The sequence below is a fragment of the Podarcis erhardii genome (genome assembly GCF_964252035.2).
Source record: "Podarcis erhardii genome assembly, chromosome: 11".
Classification (NCBI taxonomy): Eukaryota; Metazoa; Chordata; class Lepidosauria; order Squamata; family Lacertidae; genus Podarcis; species Podarcis erhardii.
In genome coordinates this window covers 40,799,323-40,822,041 of record NC_138501.1, presented here as the reverse complement: position 1 = coordinate 40,822,041, position 22,719 = coordinate 40,799,323, and the positions used below count along the sequence as shown (strand labels likewise).

At 43.1% G+C, this 22,719-nt stretch overlaps 1 protein-coding gene across 1 annotated transcript in view; it reads right to left on the bottom strand.

Moving 5' to 3' along the window:
* The window catches only part of LIFR (LIF receptor subunit alpha), a 93,999-nt gene that overhangs the window by 38,420 nt on the left and 32,860 nt on the right, over positions 1–22,719 (bottom strand). Inside the window, exons 2-8 of the mRNA XM_081881748.1 lie at positions 18,730–18,892; positions 11,449–11,572; positions 7,409–7,554; positions 5,134–5,297; positions 4,367–4,541; positions 3,533–3,796; positions 1,809–1,941 (exon numbers count right to left, since the gene is read on the bottom strand). Coding sequence (XP_081737874.1) covers positions 1,809–1,941; positions 3,533–3,796; positions 4,367–4,541; positions 5,134–5,297; positions 7,409–7,554; positions 11,449–11,572; positions 18,730–18,814 — 1,091 coding nt within the window. The 5' untranslated portion in view covers positions 18,815–18,892. The remainder of the gene's footprint in view (positions 1–1,808; positions 1,942–3,532; positions 3,797–4,366; positions 4,542–5,133; positions 5,298–7,408; positions 7,555–11,448; positions 11,573–18,729; positions 18,893–22,719) is intronic.

Genomic DNA, 22,719 nt, shown 5'->3' with positions numbered 1-22,719 from the left:
AGTACATCTTTACTTTCATTTTTAAGGATGCAGAGTAATTATCTTGGCTCAGCTAATGTACTCACAAAATATTTTTAATATTTACTTCCTCTTCATTTTTCCTTTCCTCCATTCTTACTAAGTAAACCCGAATTAAAAACTTAGCTGAGCCCCAGGGACTATCAATGGGCCTTGTTAGCAGTGGCTAGATTTTGACTACTAAAGGTTTCGTAAAATTCTTCCCAGCATTGCCAAGAGGGCCTTATCTTTTAAACCATTTTTTGGCACAACGATTTTGTTGTTGTTTATATTGTCCTAAGTGCTGTTACTGCACAGCAAAGTTTGACTGACTAGATGTCATCAGGGCATACTTCTGTTCTCTGATGGGGTAGGATCACTCAAGTGAACAAGGCCAGGAAAAAGCAGCAGCTGGGATTGGCGTGGAGAGGTCAACACAGCCAGAAAAGCAGCAGCTATAGGAACATATGGAGCTGCCTTATGCACACCTAAGAAGAGGTGACTTAATGTGCCTCATAGAGGCCAACTCCCAGGGGCTTTGCCCCCTCAATGAAATATTTGAGGGGGCCGTGGCTCCTCAAAGTTGATGGAAGCTGCCTTTCAAATGATTATGCAGGGTAGGGTTACTTGGGCTGCCCCTGATGTGCCTTATTTAGATATGGGAAGACATTCCTTCATTCCCATAGCATTAGTTCAGAAAAGAAGTAAATAAAATAAAATAAATAAATAAAATAATTTATTACTTATACCCCGCCCATCTGGCCAGCTTCCAACAGAATTTTAAAAACATGATAGAATATCAAACATTAACAACTTCCCTAAACAGGGCTGCCTTCAGATGCCTTCTCAAAGTCAGTTGTTTATTTCCTTGACATCTGACGGGAGGGCGTTCCACAGGGCAGGTGCCACTACCGAGAAGGCCCTCTGCCTGGTTCCCTGTAACCTCACTTCCCACAGGGAGGGAACTGCCAGAAGGCCCTTGGAGGTGGACCTCGGTGTCCAGGCTGAACAATGGGGGTGGAGGTACACTGGGCCAAGGCCATTTAGGGCTTTAACGATCAGCACCAACACTTTGAATTGCGCTCGGAAACATACTGGGAACCAGGGTAGGTCTTTCAGGACCAGTGTTATATGGTCTCGGTGGCCACTTCCATATCTCTATTCATTACTTTGAATATCTACTTTGTGGTGGGAGATGGGGAATGGTGGTAGCCAGAATCTAACCCCCATGGGCAATTCTTATTCCAAGGAGGGGAGGGTGTGTGTGTTTTTGAGAGAGCTGCTGTGTTGGTTTGTGAGGATGACTGTTTGAATAGCTATCTGCAAGGAAAACTTGGACCAGAGGGCAAACATCTTCTCCTCTGTGGAGCATGCTTGGGTTAACTGGGTCTCCTTTTGGGGTGGCCACTGGTTCCAACCAATCAGTTCTCCTGTGATTCCCTCCTTAAGTCTTCTCATGACGACAACTTCATCTGAGCTACAGAAGAATTCAGGGGCCTCTCATGCTCGACTCTCCTCTAAGGTGAGCATTACTAACTCCCTGAGATTTGTTTCTGATCCTGAGCTTAGCAAAAAAGAATCAGCACGAATAATTTCCACCCATCGTAGTTCAGATATGTGGAACATATAGCACTATGAACTGTGCAAGCAAACTCTACTGCTGGGATTTTAGATTTCTTGTTTTTAGACAAGCCCCATTCTGTAGACTTAAAAAGCAGTTTAAAACAAATGGCACTTTTTATCCATAAAAGGGTATCTCACAAGACATGCCTGCAAACTGTACCATGTTTAAGGAGACCGTTAACATTCACCTTTCAGAAAATCTGTAATATGTTCCTCTTTGGGGGCCGAATAACCAAGTGGACCTTCCACGTTTCCAAGAGCAGGTTATTTTTTTCAAGTCCCTGGTTTCGCAACTAAAATTCCGAGGAACATCGGGAGGGTCTATAAGGAAAGAAGAAAGGAGGGGTGTGTGTTAGCAGTTAAAATATACATGCACACACTTGCTGAACCCTTTTCAACATTCATTTTCAGAAGTTAGTGTTTAAGCCAGAAGGTCTCTTCTGTGATATCACAGAAATCTGAAATTTGCTTATTTATTTATATACTACTATTCACAAAAGAAATGAGAGCAGTTTACAACAAGTGCACATAAAATCATGCAATAAAAAACATATGAAGAAATCAGAATCAGCTAGCTATCATGGAAATATGTAATAGTAATAGTAATAATAATAATTTATACCCCACCCATCTGGCTGGGTTGCCCCAGCCACTCTGGGCGGCTTCCAACACACATAAAAACATATTAAAATGTCCTGATACAGGGCTGCCTTCAGATGCCTTCTAAAATTTGTGTAGTTCTTTGAAGCAGAAAGATTTTCATTGGGCGTTTAAAAGTTGAAAGAGAAGGCACTTGCTGAATCTCTATTGGCAAAGCATTCCAGAAAATAACAACTCTAAAGGCCCGTTCTCTTGTTTTTGTTAAACTTGAGCCTCACCAGCTCAGGGAATGGCTGACAATGCTCTTGAAGATGATCTCAATGATCAAGCTGGAATATCAGGATTCAGGCAGTTCCTGAAGTACCTATGACCAAGGTTGTTTAGAGCTTTGTAGAATAAAACAAGGCCCTTGGAACCTGGCTCAGTAGCAGATGGGCAGCCAGTGTGAATGTTTTAGCAATGGCGTCCAATGTTGCCAACCAGATGCCCACCCCGGCAATATGTCTGCCACATTCTGCACCAGCTGGACCTTCTAAAACAAGCCAAGGGCAGCACATTACAGTAATCTAGCCTCAAGGTTGCCAGCGCGTGGACTAGAGTAGCTAGTCTATCCCCATCTAAGCTGGGGAACCAGACAATGCTGGTAAAAAGGAACTGCTAGCCACATGGGACACTTGGGCCTCTAGTCACACAGATACAGGTGAAACTCAAAAGATTAGAAAATGGTGAAAAAGTTCCTTTATTTCACTAATTCAACTTCAAAGGGGGAACTAATATATGAGATAGACTCATGACATGCAAAGCGAGATATGTCAAGCCTAGATTTGTTATCATTGTGATGATCATGGCGTACAGCTGATGAAAGCCCCAAATTAACAATCTCAGAAAATTAGAATATTCAATGAAATCAGCAAAACAAGGGTTGCAAATTGAGCAAGACTGGACCTCTGAGAAGCAGAAGCACATCTCACTCTGCATGTCATGAGTCGATCTCATATATTAGTTTCACCATTCAAGTTGAATTCCTGAAACCAATGAACCTAATTTTTTGAATTTCACCTGTATATCCAGGAGGATCCCCAAGTTATCCCCATGCTCCTTCAGAGGGAGTGAAACCCAATCCAGAACAGCTAAGCTTGCCCATCTCCCAGACATAAGAACCACCCACCCAAAGAGTCTCCAGGATTCATGCAATTTATTGGGCCTTCTCCAATTCAACCACCAATCCAGAGCTTTCGCAGCCTCTCCCGATTCAGACATTACTTGCAGCTATCACTAGAGAAGCTACCATTCCGAAAGTTTATATACTTACAGCCAGCAAAGAGAACGCTTCCTTCATATTTAATCCCATCCAGTCGACAAACTACATTTTTGCCAGAACCCCCAGGTATAGCGTTTTGGACGTGGCCTGACACGCTCCAGTTGGAGAGTCGAGTGTAATTCAAGACCTGAATGTCATACGTCAGGTAGTCCAGGTGTTCTCCTTTCTTCCACACACAACAGAACGTCATATTGGAACCTACTGGCACCACTCTGTCTTCAGGAAACACTGCTCTGTAAGAGCCCGTATCATTCCCTAAAAACAGAAAGGAACAGAGATGATCACATCCTCTAGGTAATTTAAGTTCAGTTCAGCAGCAGCAGCAGCAGCAGCAGCAGAGTGACATTTGTAGCCACAATCTCTCAGGAATTGTTCTGAGGTAAGCAGCAGGGACGAGAAGAAAGTGTGCCAGAAGACAGAGGAAGGAATTGTTTCCAATCAGCAGTTTTCAAACAACTGCATTCTTTGTCCTCGTTTTCTCTACAGATTGTGTGTTTGAGGAGTCGTTTCATTTCATCTCAGGAAAAGGGAATGGGTCCTTTGTCAATATAGTAGCAAAAATATGGAGCCCACACCCAGCAAGACGTTCTGAAATACCCGGTCAGGCAAACAAATATTGCTTACCCATTTACATTGTGAAAAAGGAGGGCAATACACTCTCAAATCTGCAAGAAGAGGTCACCAGCCCTCGCCTCAGGGATGCTTGAGGGTTTTCACAGAATCATAGAAACATAACTTATTTTGCAGCACCCTTCATTCATTCAACACACCAATCATCCTGTGCATCGGGACTCACAATTTTTGTTCCCATTTTGAGCATCTTACCGGGAATATTTGCGAGCTGGCTCCATTCACTCCACTTCTTGTCCCCAGGATATGTGTCCTCGCGGAAAAAACAGCGGATCTTGACATAGTGTGTGGTGCACTGAAAATCCAGGTCTGATTTCCAGCTCCACCGGAGGAGGCTGTCCTCACGAGTTAAGTTGGAGTGATAGGTCTCCTAAAGATGTAAAAGAAATGTCACTGTGTGCCTTTGTGTATAGAAAACCTGCACATTTCTGCTTCCTATTGGTATTTTCAGGTTAGGTTTAAGATTCTGGCTAATAAGCTGCAGATATCTACTTACTTATTTATTTAAACAATGTATATACTCAGTTTAATTATAATAACTTCTAAGCAGTGTATGAAAAAAGCTCTCAATTCAATGAAACTGAATTGAGCATGAATCTGACATGCTGTTTGGTGTGTTTCTCTACCCATATGAAGTAGGTTAGGCTGACAGGCCACAATTGTTCCAAGATCACCTAGTGAGTTTCGTGTGTGTATGGAGAGAGAGAGAGAGAGAGAGAGAGAGAGAGAGAGAGAGATTTGAATCCAGATCTTCCTAGCCCATATCTGACATTAACCACAATCTCTACATATACAAAGAATGAATTCAAGCAATACAATTGGCACTTCATTTTTTGGAAAGCATTGGAATATAAAGTTGAGAAAAAGAGATAGGCCATCAGACACACACACACACACACACACACACACACACACAGAGAGAGAGAGAGAGAGAGAGAGAGAGAGAGAGATGGACCACGTACTAGTGCAACTTCTTCCATGGGATCTTTACGCAGGATCTGAATTTGCCAAGTAGCTTCCATCTCCATTGGAAAGGCTGAGCCACCATCGTACCACTCCAGAGTCAATATGTCAGTTGAGAAGTTGGCAGTCAGATTGTGAATCAGTGGGGTGGGAGGGACAAGGGCTGTGTGGGGAAGAGAAAGGGACAGGAACCCAATTCAGAACTAATTCAGTGCCAATAACAGTTGCAAGAACACCACATAATTCCTGCTTCTCCTCCCCAATCTGAGTTTTTAAAAAATTATTTACATGAAACCTTTGTGCTTATTCATAAGGTTGGATGTCCTCAGCTGTTTTTCTACCACAAGGAGAGTTCCACTTATTGCCCAGTGCGGAAAAACATGAATTCCCCAAACTGGTTTTTTTAAGGTTTCCCCAATATATATTTTTTCACAGTGTGCCTGACCCTTTACATGAGCCAGCTTGATGCAACTCTCAAAAGGAATGTATCAGCTGATGAGAGCAACTCAGGATAGACTTAAAAAGCAGAGAAAAAAACATGCACTAGGTGGATCTTCTGGTATAGAAATAAAGTAGATCTCACTAGTCTGAAGTTGGCCCATCCCTGCCCTACAGTAAGTTTCCTATTAAATAGGGGGCACAGCCCAGGCAGGAGAAGTTTAAAGCACAGCTAAGTTCCACTGATTCCAACAGAAGAGAGTTAAGCACATGGTTGGCGACTATGGAATTTGCAAGCGCTCAGCTCTGGCCAGACTGCACTCAAAGAGCACAATAGCCTCTTTCAACTTAGATCTGCTATAAGTACCTCAAGGCAGGCAGCAGCGTCCAAGCCATGCTCTTATATAGCAAGACCCTGAAAAACCTGTACTGCTGAACATTACAGCATTGTCAAACATTACTGTTTCAAAAGCTAGAGAGAGCGGTGGGGAAGAGAGAGCGCTTTATGCTCACACAATATTGGGCTACTTCCAAACATATAATTAGAGGCCAAATTATTATGAAAAATGAGGTGCTTTTGTGGAAGATTACTGCCTGGCTGAATTCCAAGACAGAAAATCACTTCTACACTTCCCACAACCTCTGTATTCTCAACATGGAGAACTCTCCCTTTTCCATTCTTAAACAGAAATTGCAATATGGTTTTATGCAGAGCAAAGCCCCAAAGCAGATTATACTTCTGGGGTTACGATGATTACATACAAACACACTCACACACTTTGTGCTACACACTGAAATCCGAGACCATCAAATTTTAAAACCCTAACAAATAACTTTTCTATGCAACACCCTATGTCCTGAACGACAGACAGAGATTGAGAAAAGGCATGGCTGCACACTAATTTTTTATTTATTTATCAGATGTGTAGACCTGCCCATCAATAAACATTCCCCAGTTGTAACTTAACAAGCTTTGTAGCTTACAAGCAAAACATTATATCCACATCATTAAAAACCAATCAGAAGAAGGTTTTCTGCCATCTGTGTCAGACACAGCATAAAATAATTGTACAGACTGGATGATTAAAAAGGTTGTCAGCTGGTGCCAAAAATATCACAGAGAAGACACACAGGAGATCCTATCTGGGGAGGCTGTTCCAAAGCTGAGGTGCCACCACCAATGAGGCCCTCTGCTTGTTAGCCACCCTGCTTCACTTCACATGTGCATGAGATAGAAGACCAGGAACAGGCACCTTCCATATGGATAGAGAGGTCCAATCTAGCCTGGCTTAGAATTCTGTACCCACATGAAAAAGCCCACAGGGAGGGAGTTGCACAGGGAACTCTGCATAACATCTACAGTTCATGGGACCCTAACCCATGCAACTATCTCAAACGTGGCTGTTACATTTTTATATAGGCTCACAGTGAGCCAAAATATGGCTCTCACAGCCATAACATTATTCATCATGTTAACTAGGCCAGATAGAAATTGGGAGTCTAACAACCTATGGATGGCCATAGGTCCCCTATCCAAAAACTAGGCCTTTAGGTGAAATATAGCCTCTACTTCATTTATGTTCCCCTGGTTGTTTGACCCACAGGGTGTATTGTAGATTTTCTGATTAAAGGAAACATGGTTTAAAGGAAACTTCAGTGCTCTAACTTATTATAGGAGCTCAGAGTAAAGAGGAGGAATGGAAAGGTTCTGTGAGCTGCCCAAAGGCTTGGATGTATCTTGGGCTTAATGATGAACTGAGATGTCATCAGCCTGAGCCAGCTTGTTAACAGTGTAGAAGAAAGGCCAGACTTTGTATAAAGACAGCATAAGCTTACCAATATCCTTATCAGTCAGCTCAAATGTGTTTTCGGCTATCACTTTTCCAGACTGACTCACGGTGGATATCTTTATTTGATTAGAGGCAAATGAGATCAGTTTATCAATCTGCGCCGTTTTCTCCTTTGTTGTTAAGCAGGAAGTCCTGGAGGGGTGGGGGAAATGAAGGTGAAATTAGTGATGTCACAACTCAGGTAGGGACGGGCTGCAATCAAGCATTTTAAAAACAGTTCATGGAAAAACAGCAAAATCAACAACAAAGTAGCCTACAGAGAGCCAATCTTCCCTGTCATGGTATCTCCATATCAAGGCCTGCCAAAATAATAATAAAAAATAAATAAAAATATAAATAAAAATATTATTTATTTATTTATACCCCGCCTATCTGACTGGGTTAAAACATCAAACATATTGCAATAATTTATAATTCAGAATTGAAACTTACTGCGTATGAGCAAACACCTTCACCGCCCAAATTATGCACTTAGCGGTGTTAAAGCGAAAGTTTAAAATGTGTTGTTGTAAATGTATGAACAAAGCAGAAATTGCATTTACGTGGCAAAATGTTCCAGCTGTCTCCTTCATTTTTGTTTTGTTTTTAAATCAGAGCAGCTAACGAGGGAAGAAGCCAGGAAATTTTGCCACAGGAATAAAATCTATGTTTATTTCATCACGGTGATTAACCAAATCCCAAAAGAGATCTAGGAAAACTTGTGCAAAATGCTGGGTGAGTACCCACCTATCCCAAGTTATTCTCCCCCCCATAGGCGCCGACTCCATGGGGCCTGAGGGGGCCCGAGCCCCCTCAAAAATTCGTTTGGGGGGGCTCTGCCCCCCCAATAATTTAAGAAAATTATTAGTTATATTATGCTTTGTAAAATCACAAAATTATGTTGGTATTTTTTATTTTCCTTGTTTGACGATAGTTACCTTTTAAAATACATTCAGTAATGAGTTAAAACAAAGCCACTCCCGATCTAGAGAGGGGGTGGGGTTGCGGGCTCTCAACCCATCAACAATCTCGCGGGGCTGGCGTCAGCCCCGCGAGAAGCGGGGATTCCCCCTAGCTCATTAATATTCACCGCCCACAGCGGCAGCCAATCGGCTGCCGCAAAGGGCGGGCCCTCACAGGTTCACTTAAGGTCGGGGCAGTCCGGGGCTCGCCCCTTTCGTTCCCCCAGCAGCAGCGGTTTGGAGGTCTTGGGCCCCCCCAATATTTTTTATAAGTCGGTATGGGCCCCCGCCCCAATATTTTTTATAAGTCGGCGCCCCTGCTCCCCCCCGTCATTGATACCCCCCCATACTAATATCTGGGGATGGGAGCCATAGTTCAGGGTGCACAGCAAGGGATGGGCAAATCTATCTCAGTCTGTACTGCCGTCCTTCACTTGTGGATGTGTTGAAGCCGGCCTTGCACCTTCTTGTGCAGATTTTTTAAGGATAACTCCAGAGAAATCCTTTAAAAATCTGTGGGGGGACGGGGGGACAGGGACACACTAAAAAACAAAACAAATTGAGGTATATGTACAGCACCTTATTCTCTTTCACTTGCTTGAACACTGCAGCCCTGACACACGATGTACACAGCCATTTTTAAAATATTTGGAAAAAAGCGCAGAAAGCCATTTCACAGTTTCTTATGTAATTTTACATACAAAGGGCCTATTGTAGGTAGAAAATGTTGTACTGCTGAGACATTTTTTTTGGTATTGCTGAGCCTTTTTTAAGAAGACATACATTTCCCTTTAATATATGTTCAATTACAGAAGAAGCTTCCTCATTTCCCCCCCTTTCCCTACACCATTTTTAAAAGCATTTAAAACAAAAACAAAAACCTGCAGGTGCTGTACTTTGGAGCTGCTCTTCAAGCAGTTTTACAGTGTTCCAGGAAGAAAAAGAGTGAGCGAGCAATCCCTCAGTAAATATTTCCCCTTGCTCAGCTTGTAAATGTTGCACTCGAAAAGTCCTCAGAAAGGGTTTAGAGATCCTTTAGACTGAATTGCACACCCTTGCCATGGACTGGTTTGATAGCGTGGATAAAAATCATTGATTTTAAAAAATAATTTTCAAAAAATCAGATTTTTTTTTATTTAAATCAACCTTTTTTTGGTTTAAATCAGATTTTTAAAATAAAATGCTTTTGAGGAAAAATCTTCCTAAAGATAGTTTTCTATTTAAGTTACATTATAGTCCAAAGGAAATAAGGATTTGTTTTAAGTTTTTAATGTGTGCTAAAACTCAGTCTAAGGTTTTTTTAAAATAAAATAAAAAAAACTGTTTAACCACATCAATTAGCAAACATGGATACATATGCTATGATGTTATTGTTTTAGTTAAATAAATAGTTTAAATTGTTATTAAGGAAATGATATTTTTCTCCTTCCAGCAGAAAGTACAGCAGAAAAGTTGTCCAAATATAAACAGTTAACTTATTAAACCTCACAATAATTTCATAATTATCGGTCTATGTAATTCTAATAGTATAACCAAATCAGTAATTTTTGATATAACTGTAAAAGCTACTCTGAAAATTTACTATTCCAAAAATGAAACCTTCATCTGGTTGTAAATATTAAGATTATACCAGCAAGAATGAGTCTTTCTGTGAAAAAATGATTTAAATCAAGTCTTGCTGACTAGTGATTTAAATTGTGATTTATATCGATTTGATTTAAATCAGATCCACACTGTTTGATAGGACAAATGAGATGGGGTTTGCAGCAGACTCTGGCCTAGATCAAACTTTTCTTGTCATATCTAGATAATAGCCCATACATGTGCATGTAAGAAAGTCCCAGATTCACCCCTCAACACGGGCTGCATATAGCCATTCAGATCCTTGGCTCTCTTTTAGTTATTTATGGCTGTGGTCCCAAAAGGTTCTGAGAATGGCTTACAGAAAATGCTGACAATAAAGTCATATTAAAATGTAGGAATGGAAATAACTTGGTGTCCATATGATGCCAGGAGTACTAAGACAGTATTCCCTATACTTCACACCAAAGTTTCTCTTCCGCTGCTGTGATTGCGCTTCACTGCCATTTCCACCTGCTCAGTGTCATACAGTGGAACGAGTAGCGTGAGATTTAATCGGAACCAAGCCCTTATCTGACAAAGTCAGGCTGCTCGGCAACCATGCTGTGGCTTGTTTGCTAAACACACTTGACCTCGCACTTGACTTGTCTCGACTTGGCTAGTTGGTTGATAATGCAGAGGTATCCTCAGATTGCCTTACTGCTGTCGCTTGGGTGAGTTTAGCCAGTGGATGGGGATGAAAGTTCTGGCAAAGGCCATATGGATCTGTTCCAATGATCTTTATCTTTGGAAGTTTGCAGTGTTGTTTTTCTAGAAAAAGAGGTGCCAGAACTCACCATGAACACCTCCCTCGTTCTTAGAATGGCAATGGTGCTCACCTGAGAGATGCCAGAACTGGGGCGGGGGGAGCCCTGGATGTTTGTTCTTCCTGGTTGGCACTTGGCCGGTTTTGAGGATGTTTCCCAAGAGAAGGAATGGTTAAAACAGGTATGAGGAAACCCTAGCCTATAGGTCAGACTTGAACCGGCAGGCTATTCCTCACAAGCCATGCCCACCTGTTCCACAACTAACATTGTCTGCAGTAAGTCAAGACAGCACTGCTTTTCCATATATTGCAGATTGGGGGGTTGAGGCCTAAAGCCACCTTTGGGGTTCATGACAGTGATGAGATCCAAGCTGTGGATCTATAGTTCAGCTCTTCTCTACTCCAGCTTAGGAACACTGGAAGCTGCCTTATATTGAGTCAGACCATTGGGTCCATCTAGCTCAGGACTGTCTACACTGACTGGCAGCAGCCCTCCAAAATATCAGGCAAGAGTCTCTTCCAGGCCTACCTGGAGATTCTGGGGGATTGAACCTGAGACCTTCTGCTCACAAGGCAGATGTTCCTCCACTGAGCTATGGCTCTTCCATCCTCTAGCTTACTAAACAATGACTACAAATTTCACCCAGGAACATAGCTTATATGGCCTCATGCCCAAGAAAGAAAGGGTATCAGTGTTACCTGCCACTGTGACAGAAAGAATACTCCACTCCATGACTAGCTGCGGAGGCAGTTGTCCATGTGCAGCTAACCGTTTTGAAGTCGTGTGTTACACATGTCAAATTCTGAGGTGTGTGTGACGGATCTGGAATTACAACACAAATGAGGTTGAACATGAATGTTACTGAACAGTATCATTATTATTTTCCCCTATAGATAATTGAACATTAATGGAACAGCAGTAGAAATCCATGCTCTGAAATCTGAAATAAAATCAAACTCAAATCCGACATTCCTGTTTACAAACACATTTTCCAACAGGAGGAAATGAAGGACAGTCTGCAACTTTAAAAAACACTTGCAGCTGTTTAGCAGTCTAGCCAGGACGCTCAAATATTCCAAACACATTTGAAGCATATTTACACCATGGACAAGCTGCTTGGATAGTCGCTCCCTGTCCTGGGGGAACCCTGTGAGTTGCAACTGTGAGGGGGTGCTAGTGATCCCTAAGCGATAATACTCAGCCCACTTGCCATATTCTTTTAGCTTCCAGGATTCTTTGGGGAAAGCTGTAATAAAAAACAATTATTGAACAAGTAAACACAGTTCTAATTATTTTAGTGTCTAAAGTCATGGTGCTTTAAAGGAATTTGACTTGGGGGGAAATGGCCACACAAGTGCAGAATTATTCCATGCAGGATTGGGCAATATATGGGTCCCACCCAAATTTCCAGCAACAACTGTGACTGGCTGTGTTCCAGACCTGGCTTCCTATCACCCTGTGTCACTGCCATTTACTGAGAAGGAGAGGGGCAAGTCAGTGGGGAACTTGGTGCAGTGCAGGTGCAGAGCCTGAACCAAACCAACCCTCCGGATGCTACATCAACACCATGCCAAGCTCCATTTCCCCTCCCCTTTTCAGTAACTGACAGCAACATGCACCACTGGGAAGCTTGGAAAACAACATAGCCCAAACCATTCCTGCTGCTAAATTCAAGTGGATGGGAGGTTGGGGGGCTGGGGAAATTGGTGGCAAAAAAGAGGGGAAGGGGGTTCCCCAATGTAACAAAGCACCCCTGAGAAGATACCTCTGTTTTGGCCTGGAGAAGAGAAAAGAAGAGACTCCATCACATTCCTAGCCAGCTGATTTGTAACACCTGGTAGGCCCAGGCGATTGTCTCCTTCCAGTGTAAATCTCTGACCATCCTCCCTTATGTGTAAATTTGAAGTAAACAAAAGAACACTGGACTTCTTCTAGAGGTGTTAAGGCATGGTATGAGAACCCTAAATAGCACTCTTTACTTTTTCTCCTCCTCGTAATTACTAAGCAAGAGTCCGAGAGACCTAGAAAGATGCATTTTTAAAGCCATAGTTCAGCTGGTCAGAACATGGGGCTGACAATGCCATGGTTGCAGGTTCAATCCCCGTAAGGGACAGCTACATATTCCTGCATTGCAGTGGGTTGGACTAGATCAGCGGTTCTCAACCTGTGGGTTCCCAGATGTTAACTCCCATTACCCCTAGCTAGCAAGGCCAGAGCTCAGGGATGATGGGAGTTGTAGTCCAACATCATCTGGGAACCCACAGATTGAAAACTGCTGGACTAGATGATCCCCAGGGTCCCTTCCAACTCCACAATTTCAATTTAGACAAACTGTTGCTGTCTGGCACCATTTTAAACCTTTAATGTCCATCCACTGCCAGGACAGCAAGCTTCTTGAGCATTTAAGGTGGCACTTTTCTCCTTAGAAAAGCTTTGGGCCCCTTTAAAGAGGCCTTACTTTTCCCCTCACATGAAGATTTCTTGTGGAGTCCCACCTCAATCTCTCTCTTCCATCCTTTGCTTTCTTTCACTCTGTCCCTGAACGGATCTCCATTCTACCACCAACAGTTTCATAAGACTTCCAAATGTGTCCCCGGGGCTGCAAAGGGTTGGAAGTTGCTGCTTGGACTCTAAATACCAACCAACGCTGGTAACTAATTGGGGGGGGGGGGGACACAAGTTACTATATTGTAGCAGAAGCCACAAACCGCCAAGCCACAAACCACAACCAAAAAGTAGAATAAAATACAGGAAGTATTTTACTATCTGCTTTATGTGTAAACTCATCTGTGTGTGCCAAAGTTCCTTTAAGTTTATCTAGAACTGAAACTTTCTTCAGTTAAAGGAACCAATTGACTATTTGTACCTTGTTTAAGAAAAAGTACAGTGGTTAATTGAGCAGCTCTCAGCTCCCATTCTACATATAGCCCCAACCCAAATTAGTTCAGTATGGTTTTAATTGTTTTTAGAGTTTGTAGAAACGGTTTTGTTTCTAGAATTTGTTTGTGTCTGTATATAGAGATAGATATCATTTTAAGATTCTTGCTGCATACCAGCAAGATGTCCTCGGGCTTTGATGGCCTCGGGCTTTGAAGTGGTTTTAAATTTGCAAAATAAAACAGAAATAAAATGCATGCCACTATAGCGAGGAAGGCTTGTGACCTGCTGTCAATCTGCTGTCTAAATTCTGACTTTGATTGCGTACACTCCACCAGCTTAAAACATAGCTGGGTATGGCATGATAAAAGTCTGTGATTTCATCAGGACAAGTTATTTGTTGTTTACTGTTGTAATAATTGTTTTCTCAGAATTTATCTGCTGTACCATGAACAAAAATAACATTATAATTAATAAATAAAACATAGCTGGGCTGTTCTTTTTCTCCATTGGGATTGCATCTGATTTAGGGGGGAAACTCATCAAAACACAGTATTCCATATGGATTGTGGCTGACATTTTGTGCCCACTGTTTCCCAAACCAGAAATCAAAGCACACTGAATGCAAAGCAAACAGGAGCATAATCACAGCCAATCAATGGACCCTTGGCTCTTCCTCCATAAATATCGTTATTTATATTTAAGCCAGAACTGGACCAGTTAACCCTTCAAATATAGGATGCCTTCACATAGAGAATTGCCTTCTGTAAACTAGGCCACATGGAGACTTCTGACATGAAGCCAGGAAAACCATTTTGTTCAGTTTTGTTTAAGAGCTAAAAAAAGAGTGTCCTTTATACCCATGAGGACAGCTGCCTGATCTTTTCAATATGTTGCTACAGAATGCATTCACCAAGCATCTCAACCCAGGGAAACGGCTGGACAGGAATGTGTTTTGGCTTCTTGCGCCTTGTAAAATGCCTCATTCCTTTTAAACACAGCTAGAAGCTTGACTATTATCCAAGTGGTCAATCTTCAGCTGCACTGAATAAAGTTTCATGGTTTGAGGGGGCGGGCAGGCTGGGAGTAAAACAACTGAGGATGTACTGAAAGTTCACCTCGCTCCCCACATAACTCAAAGGCTCCCACCTTGCAGCTTTTAGTTTTTTTAGTACTACAAAAAAGAAATAAGATTAAAAAAAACACTGTAGTACAGCGGTACCTCAGGTTAAGAACTTAATTCGTTCCGGAGGTCTGTTCTTAACCTGAATCTGTTCTTAACCTGAGGTACCACTTTAGCTAATGGGGCCACTGCCACACGATTTCTGTTCTCATCCTGAAGCAAAGTTCTTAACCTGAGGTACTATTTCTGGGTTAGCGGAGTCGGTAACCTGAAGCGTCTGTAACCTGAAGTGTCTGTAACCTGAAGCGTCTGTAACCTGAAGCATCTGTAACCCAAGGTACCACTGTAGTTGGTTTCCTTTTTCTTGTTTTCTAATGTTGATTATATTTTTAATTCATTACCCAGGTTTTCTTCATCTTATATTGCCTAAATCTATAAACTAGCTAGGCCAGTGGTTTTCAACCAGTGTGCCATGGCACCCTGGGGTGCCTTGAATGAGGGTCAGGGGTGCTGTGTACAACACTGGCCCTCTTTCCTTCCCTCCCTCATCTGATGCCCTCTTGCATCTCTGCCTCTCAGAGGCTTGCACAGCTGTTTGTTGCAGCAGCCCTGGCTACATACTCCATAGGCGAATGGTGCCTCTGGCCAGGGTTGCCAGGAGCTGAGGCGGCCTCAGAGTAAGCAAGCAAGCGGGTGAGGGAGCCCAGCCAGCCAGCCTGCAGCCCTTGCTGTTGGGAATGACCAGACAAGTCCAGGGGGACTTGTTGGTCTCCTGTGGGGCAGTGTGAGGAGACACCTTTCTTTGGTGCAGGCGGAGCAGCTCAGAGACTCAGAGACCCAAGCAGAGTGGAGAGGAGAGGAGACTGAGGAAACACTCCACAAGGGAGGGTGTTCGAAAAAGGGTGAGAGGCTGCTAGCTCTGCAGGCAAGGAGTAACATAACTGGGCTCCCGAGCCCCACAGGGGTGCTGCAGAAAGAAGGTAGAGTGGTACCTCAGGTTAAGTACTTAATTCGTTCCTGAGGTACATACTTAACCTGAAACTGTTCTTAACCTGAAGCACCACTTTAGCTAATGGAGCCTCCCGCTGCTACTGCGCCGCCGGAGCCCGATTTCTGTTCTGATCCTGAAGCAAAGTTCTTATACTTCTGGGTTAGTGGAGTCTATAACCTGAAGTGTATGTAACCTGAGGTACCACTGTAATTGGTCAAGGGGGCCGTGGACTCAATAAGGTTGAAAACCTCTGAGCTAAGCACAGTGGTGTAGCGTGGGGGGTGCAGGGGGGGCCAGCCGCACCGGGTGCAACATTTTGGGGGGGCGCGCGCTCGCACTCACAGCTCTCTGCCCCTACCTGGCTCACTCACTCTCTCTCACTGCAGTGCTGGCTGTGCGAATCCGATCCGAGCTGCCGGGTCGCCGCCCACTGTGGAGGGGGAGGGTGCCAGGCGTGCGGAGAGAGAGCGAGGGAGGGACTATCTGGGGGAGGGACAGTGCAGCGGCCGCCCAGCGCAGCGCTGAGCGCGGGAGAGAACCACACCCGACCAGCCCAGGCAGCAGCAAGAAGAAGCTGGCAGCGGCGGCAGGTTAGGGGTTAGGGGGCGCAAATTACTTGCCTTGCCCCGGGTGCTGACAACCCACGCTACGCCGCTGGCTAAGCAGTATCTCCAAGCTCAGAAGGAGCCAAGGCTGTCTTAAGCATATCTGGCAGTGTGGTGCAAAGCTCCCCCACGTTTCCCAGAGTTTTTTAGGGAGGACGGCGCTGCCGGTGGGGCTAGAGGAGGCAGGCAGCGGCTGGAGGGCGGCTCCTCTGATGGGGAAGAGGCGGAGGCTGGCTGCGATGCCTCCCAGCTCAGCTGGTCGCTTTGTGCCATGGTGGGCACGGCAGATGAAGGCGCTGCTTTGGTGCAGCATGGCAGAGGCGGGCGAGGGCAGCGAGCTGATGCCAGGAGGCACTGCGTCCAGCCTCTGTCTCTTCCCTGGCGCCCTCCAAAACTTGGTGCACTGGCGCCCCACACCACTAGGCTCTATGGGTAAGAAGCCCCTGGAAGGAGCACATCTCCAGACTTTGGATGCTGGAGAAATAGGGGAGGTTAGGGTTGGGCAATATCAACTTTTCAACATCGCGATGTATCACCAACTAAACATCTCACAGGACAGCATATGCAAATGTTTTACGTAAAAGAAAAACATGCATATTCCCAAAAATGAAGGCTTTTCTTCGTCTCTGAAAAAGTCTTCAGAGCTCAAAAGCAAGCTGGCAAGAGAAGCAAAGCATTACCTCTAATGTACAACTGACCACATCATTAGGTCTTAAAAATAATCCAAGGCACCACAATGAGTCACTACCAATTACATGGCTTCCCCACAATGACTTTTGATGTGCACCGTGCAGTCCAAGTAAGGTAGTGAACTTGGTTGAACTCCTTTTCCTTCTGGCATTCAGATGCTGTTGGTGCCACGAGGGGCACAGCAACCTTGGCAGCTGCCGTCCACTAAACCAGACACACAGAACATGCCTGCATACCCAAAAATCATTCAAGACGGAACTGGGCTTTCCGTAAGGTAAACTACACAAACCACATGAGAAGCCACAGGAGGGGAGGGTGATCTTGTGCTTGAATCATGCTTGCTGGTTTGCCACAAGTATCTGGTCTGCCAGGATGCTGTCTTAGATGGGCCATTAGCCCAATACAGCAGGTTTTTCAAGAAGAAGAAGAAGAAGAAGAAGAAGAAGAAGAAGAAGAAGAAGAAGAAGAAGAAGAAGGGTAGTAGTAGTTTGGATTTGATATCCCGCTTTATCACTACCCGAAGGAGTCTCAAAGCGGCTAACATTCTCCTTTCCCTTCCTCCCCCACAGCAAACACTCTGTGAGGTGAGTGGGGCTGAGAGACTTCAAAGAGGTGTGACTAGCCCAAGGTCACCCAGCAGCTGCATGTGGAGGAGCAGGGAAGCGAACACGGTTCCCCAGATTACGAGTCTACCGCTCTTAACCACTACACCACACTGGCTCTCAGCAGATTTAAAGGTAAATATAAAGGGACCCCTGACAGTTAGGTCCAGTCGTGTACGACTCTGGGGTTGTGGCGCTCATCTCGCTTTATTGGCCAAGGGAGCCGGCGTACAACTTCCGGGTCATGTGGCCAGCATGACTAAGCTGCTTCTGGCAAACCAGAGCAGCGCACAGAAACACCGGTTACCTTCCCGCCAGAGTGGTGCCTATTTATCTACTTGCACTTTGACGTGCTTTCGAATTGCTAGGTTGGCAGGAGCAGGGACTGAGCAAAAAGGAGCTCACCCCATCGCAGGGATTCGAAACACCGACCTTCTGATCAGCAAGCCCTAAGGCTCTGTGGTTTAGACCATAGCGCCTCCCACATGGTCTTAAGCAGATTTAGGGGACGGCAGATTTCATCTCAGGAGCTGCTGACTTGGCTGACCCATTTAGTGGGGGAAGAGGAGATAAGGTGGTAGAGAGAAACCAACATGTCAGGGGAGCCATGTACCTTTTTAGCTTTCTGTACTTCATCTACATTTCATTATAAGGTTATTGCAAATCTGCACTTTTAAAAAAATCTGGGCAAAGTATATCCAAAACATCTATATCCAAAAAAGATTACATAGAACTTGAAAATTAAGTGGCTTTAGGTCAATTTTCTTATGCATCTATTTACTCAACTGGTGATACAGATCAAAAAACTAGAGAGACTATACTGAATCTCTGCCCACTTAAAAGCCTCTCAACCACCTTCCCTACAACTCCCATTAAATTCCTGGCTTGTAGTATTATCCACCCTCTTTCAATATCATCTTTACAGTCTTTTTTTTTTCTTTTTAAAGATAATCTTTATAGTCTTATGGCCTAGAACCTTGACTTTTGAAAACAAACAAGGAAAACAGAGATTCATTCAAAACTGCAAACCCTACATTGCAATGTATGTACAAAATGTAATGAGAGAGGGAGAGATATCAGATTATACCAACCTGTTTCCTGACACTGGGCCAATTGGTTCAGGACACACAATTGCACTACTGCCAATAGACAGCAGGGAATTTGGTTAATCCACATTCTTCTACAATTCACTATGGAGATGGAGAATCGGTCACTTCAAGCAGCAAAGATCATCCTCTTTCACACAGACAGGCTCTAAAAATTGATAAGAGAGAATGAATTGTAGATATTCAGGCAACGCCACTAGTTTATATACTTGAAATATACACAATGCCAATGGATTGCACAATGCCTGTACAATTCTGGACAGCAGCCTGTGGGGAGAAAAATGTTTAAAAGTAGGTATTGGAGCCTATTTCTGGCTGGAAGCCGCCTCATAGGGAGAAACAACTTTAGACAAAATCTGTTCCTTATTGTCCGCTCAGGAATTGTTTCTGCAGAAGCAGCAAGGCAAATTAGTACCAATTTAGCACAGGACAATGTTGTGCCAGGGTTATGTAGGTAGTTTTTTTTTTTTTAAGTGTTTTCATTTTAATCTTCTGTGATGCCTGATGGTTTGATAAAAAAAAAAAAAAAGCTGAACTGAACAGAAATCACCTGGCATTACCGGAACAAGTTTCCCATTATAAAGCGAAAGCCAAAGTGGGCATAGATCTGGCTACCAGACAGAAATAAATAATAATAAATAAATTTATATTTATACCCCACCCTTCCCGGTTCAAAAACTGGGCTCAGGGTGGCTGCTAACAAATTTAAAACACTTAATTGTAAAAGCAGCATAAAATACAGTTTAGAAACATGAATAACAATAAAATTCAAAATTCAGCAATCAATTTAGGGGAAATAGGCATTAGATAATCCCCAGGGCTAGCTGGCTGAATTGGTCCTACTTGGGCCAGTGAGGAGGCCAGGGGAGAATTAGCTGTGGGGTCTCAGAGCAGGTAATCTTCATAAAAGGGGAGGGGGAGGGAAGAAAAGGGAAATAAAAGAATAGAAATAAAAGAAATGCTGCTAAATTGGTTCAAACAGTTAGTGACCGTATTGAAAAGGCATGACCTGAACTAGTATGGAATGGAATAAGAAAGGACTTGGAGGTGTGGGGAAGAATGAAACTGTCATTTTGGGGTAGGATATCCACAATTAAGATGAATGTGCTTCCAAAGATGTTATTTCTATTTCAGACTATCCCCATAATTAAGGGGAATAGGATTTTCAAAGAGTGGCAAAGAGCGATTTCAAGATATGTTTGGCAGGGCAAAAAGCCGAGAATTCAATTTAAGTTACTAACAGATGTGAGAGAAAGAGGAGGCTATGCCCTGCCTGACTTGAAATTATATTATGAGGCATCTTGCCTTTGCTGGTTGAAAGACTGGATAAAATTAGAAAATAAGGAATTATTGGACTTAGAGGGGTTTGACAACAGATTTGGATGGCATGCGTATTTATGGTATGAGAAAAAGAAAATCCATAAAGGTTTTGAGAACCACATCTTCCGAGGTCCTTTAATTGAAGTATGGGATAGGTATAAAAACCTATTAGAACCTAGAGTACCACACTGGTTATCTCCATTAGAAGTTATGAGTATAAAGAAAATTAATATGAAAGGCAATTGGATCACATATGGTCAATTGTTATTTAAAGAAGGGGGAAAATGGAAAATGAAATCATACGAACAGGTTAAAGAACATGTATATGATTGGTTGCATTACTTTCAAATAAATGAAATGTTTAGGAAAGATATTAAAGAAGGCGGTTATGCTGACAAGGATTCAAAATTTCAGATTGAAATAATAAATAATGATTTTAAAATTTTATCCAAAATGTATAAGTTGCTGCTAGAATGGAATTTGAAGGATGAGGAAGTTAAGTTGGTAATGATACATTGGGCCAGAGATTTTGGCTATAACATACAATTCGAGGATTGGGAAAAATTATGGAAAGAAAATTTAAAATTTACAGCATGTATGACGTTAAAAGAAAATGTTATGAAAATGTTTTACAGATGGTATATAACACCGGTAAAATTAGCGAAAATGTATAAGACATGTAACAAGTGTTGGAAATGTAAAGATAAAGAAGGCTCTTTTTACCATATGTGGTGGGAATGTAAGAAAGTGAAAGGCTTTTGGGAAAGGATATATAACGAATTGAAGAAGATTCTAAAATATACTTTTATAAAGAAACCAGAGGCCTTTCTCTTAGGAATACTAGGAAATGAGATAAAGAGAAAAGATTGTAAATTTTTCTAATATGCAGTGACAGCTGCAAGAGTGTTACTGGCCCAGAAATGGAAACAACAGGAAATACTGACGGTGGAAGAATGGAGAATGAAGCTGTTAGACTATGCTGAGTTGGATAAATTGACCGGGAAGATTAGATATTTAAGAGACCAAAAGTTCATCGAGGACTGGGGGAAATTTGTGGAATATCTGGAAAGTATAAGTGAGGGACAGATAACGCTAAAGGGATTTAAAGAAGCACTGTGAAAAATTGAGAAGTATTGTTTAAAGGGAATAGAAAAGAAGGGTATAAACAATGACAATACAAACCTAAGGAATGCGTAATTTGAATAATGACTGTGGATGATTTACGGAAAAGCTGAAGGAAGTCCAGAAAAGAAACAATTTGTGAAAAATTGGATGTGAAATTAGTATGTGTTTTTGTTTTTGTTGTAAACTAATAAAAATTATTTCAAAAAAGAAAGAAAGAAAAGGCATGACCCTGAAGGAGTCCATTTATTAGAATGGGGAAGCTGGGAACCACAGGGAGGCAGAGCGCTCCTGTGCTGGGGGATCCTGCTTGCAGGTTTCCTACAGGTACCTGGGTTGGCTGCTGTGAGAAGCGGATGCTGGAACAAATGGGCCCATTGGCCCATGCAGAATCATAGCATCACAAAATGGTAGAATGGGAAGGGACCCTGAGGGTCATCAAGGCCAACCTGCTGCAATGCAGGAATCTCAGTTAAAGCATCCATGCCAGATGGCCATCTGCTTAAAATCCTCCAAAACACCCACACACAGAGGAAGCTGCATCATTACAGACCAAGGCATAGGTCTGTAAGCCTGGCCCAGTCTACTCTGGCTAGTTTCCTCTTTCCAGATTCTTGAGTGGGATCTTTTCCAAGACTTCTTCCCATGGAGCCTCTGGCCTGATTCAGATGGGGCAAGATACTCACAAGTATTGTGTGCTCTCCCCGCCTCTTTTTCTCCCCACATCACCCCTCCCTCCCCACCCACACCCACCCTGTACAGCAATTAACCCAGGAAAATTGTCACGCAACCATCCAAACTAGAAACTGGCATTGGCAAGATCAGAACAAGTCAGGATTTTAAAACAAGTTCAAACTGTCTAAGCCAGGCAGGCATCTCACGGAAGAGACCAGGGACTTTCCTCCAGTGTAGGAAGATGTCTTCTATGGATTCAGACAACTGGTCTATCTGTATCCTAGGGGTAGTCTAGTCTAACTAGCAGCACCGTAAGGAAAAACAACAGAAGTAAAAGCATTCATTACAAGCATTGGTTGCAGTGGAGTGGCAAGCTAGCTGCATCGTAGTTGCCCCACTGTGTTTATTCTATTTTACAGTCATACCTTGGATCTTGAACACCTTGGCTCCCGAACAAATCGACTCCCTAACGATCGAAACCTGGAAAAGACTGTTCCAGTTTTCAAACATTATTTTGGAAGCCGAATGTCCAATGGGGCTTCCTTGGCTTCCGATTGGCTTTAGGAAGCTCCTACAGCCAATCAGAAGCTGCACTTTGGTTTCTGACTGTTTTGGAAGTTGAATGGACTTCCAGAACGGACTCTGTCCGGCTTCCAAGGTATGACTGTATTTTTGTTTGAACTGAACAACACTTCTAAACCAGCGTTGAAAGAGAGCTAGAGCAAGTCAGCCTTTTGACATATTCAAACACCTTGTGAGGCTGTGCCCTTTTTCACAAACACCAAACATAGGGACATGTCTTATTCAGAGCCAGGTCCAGCCAGCTCAGTAATTGTCAACACAGGCTGGTACCATCTT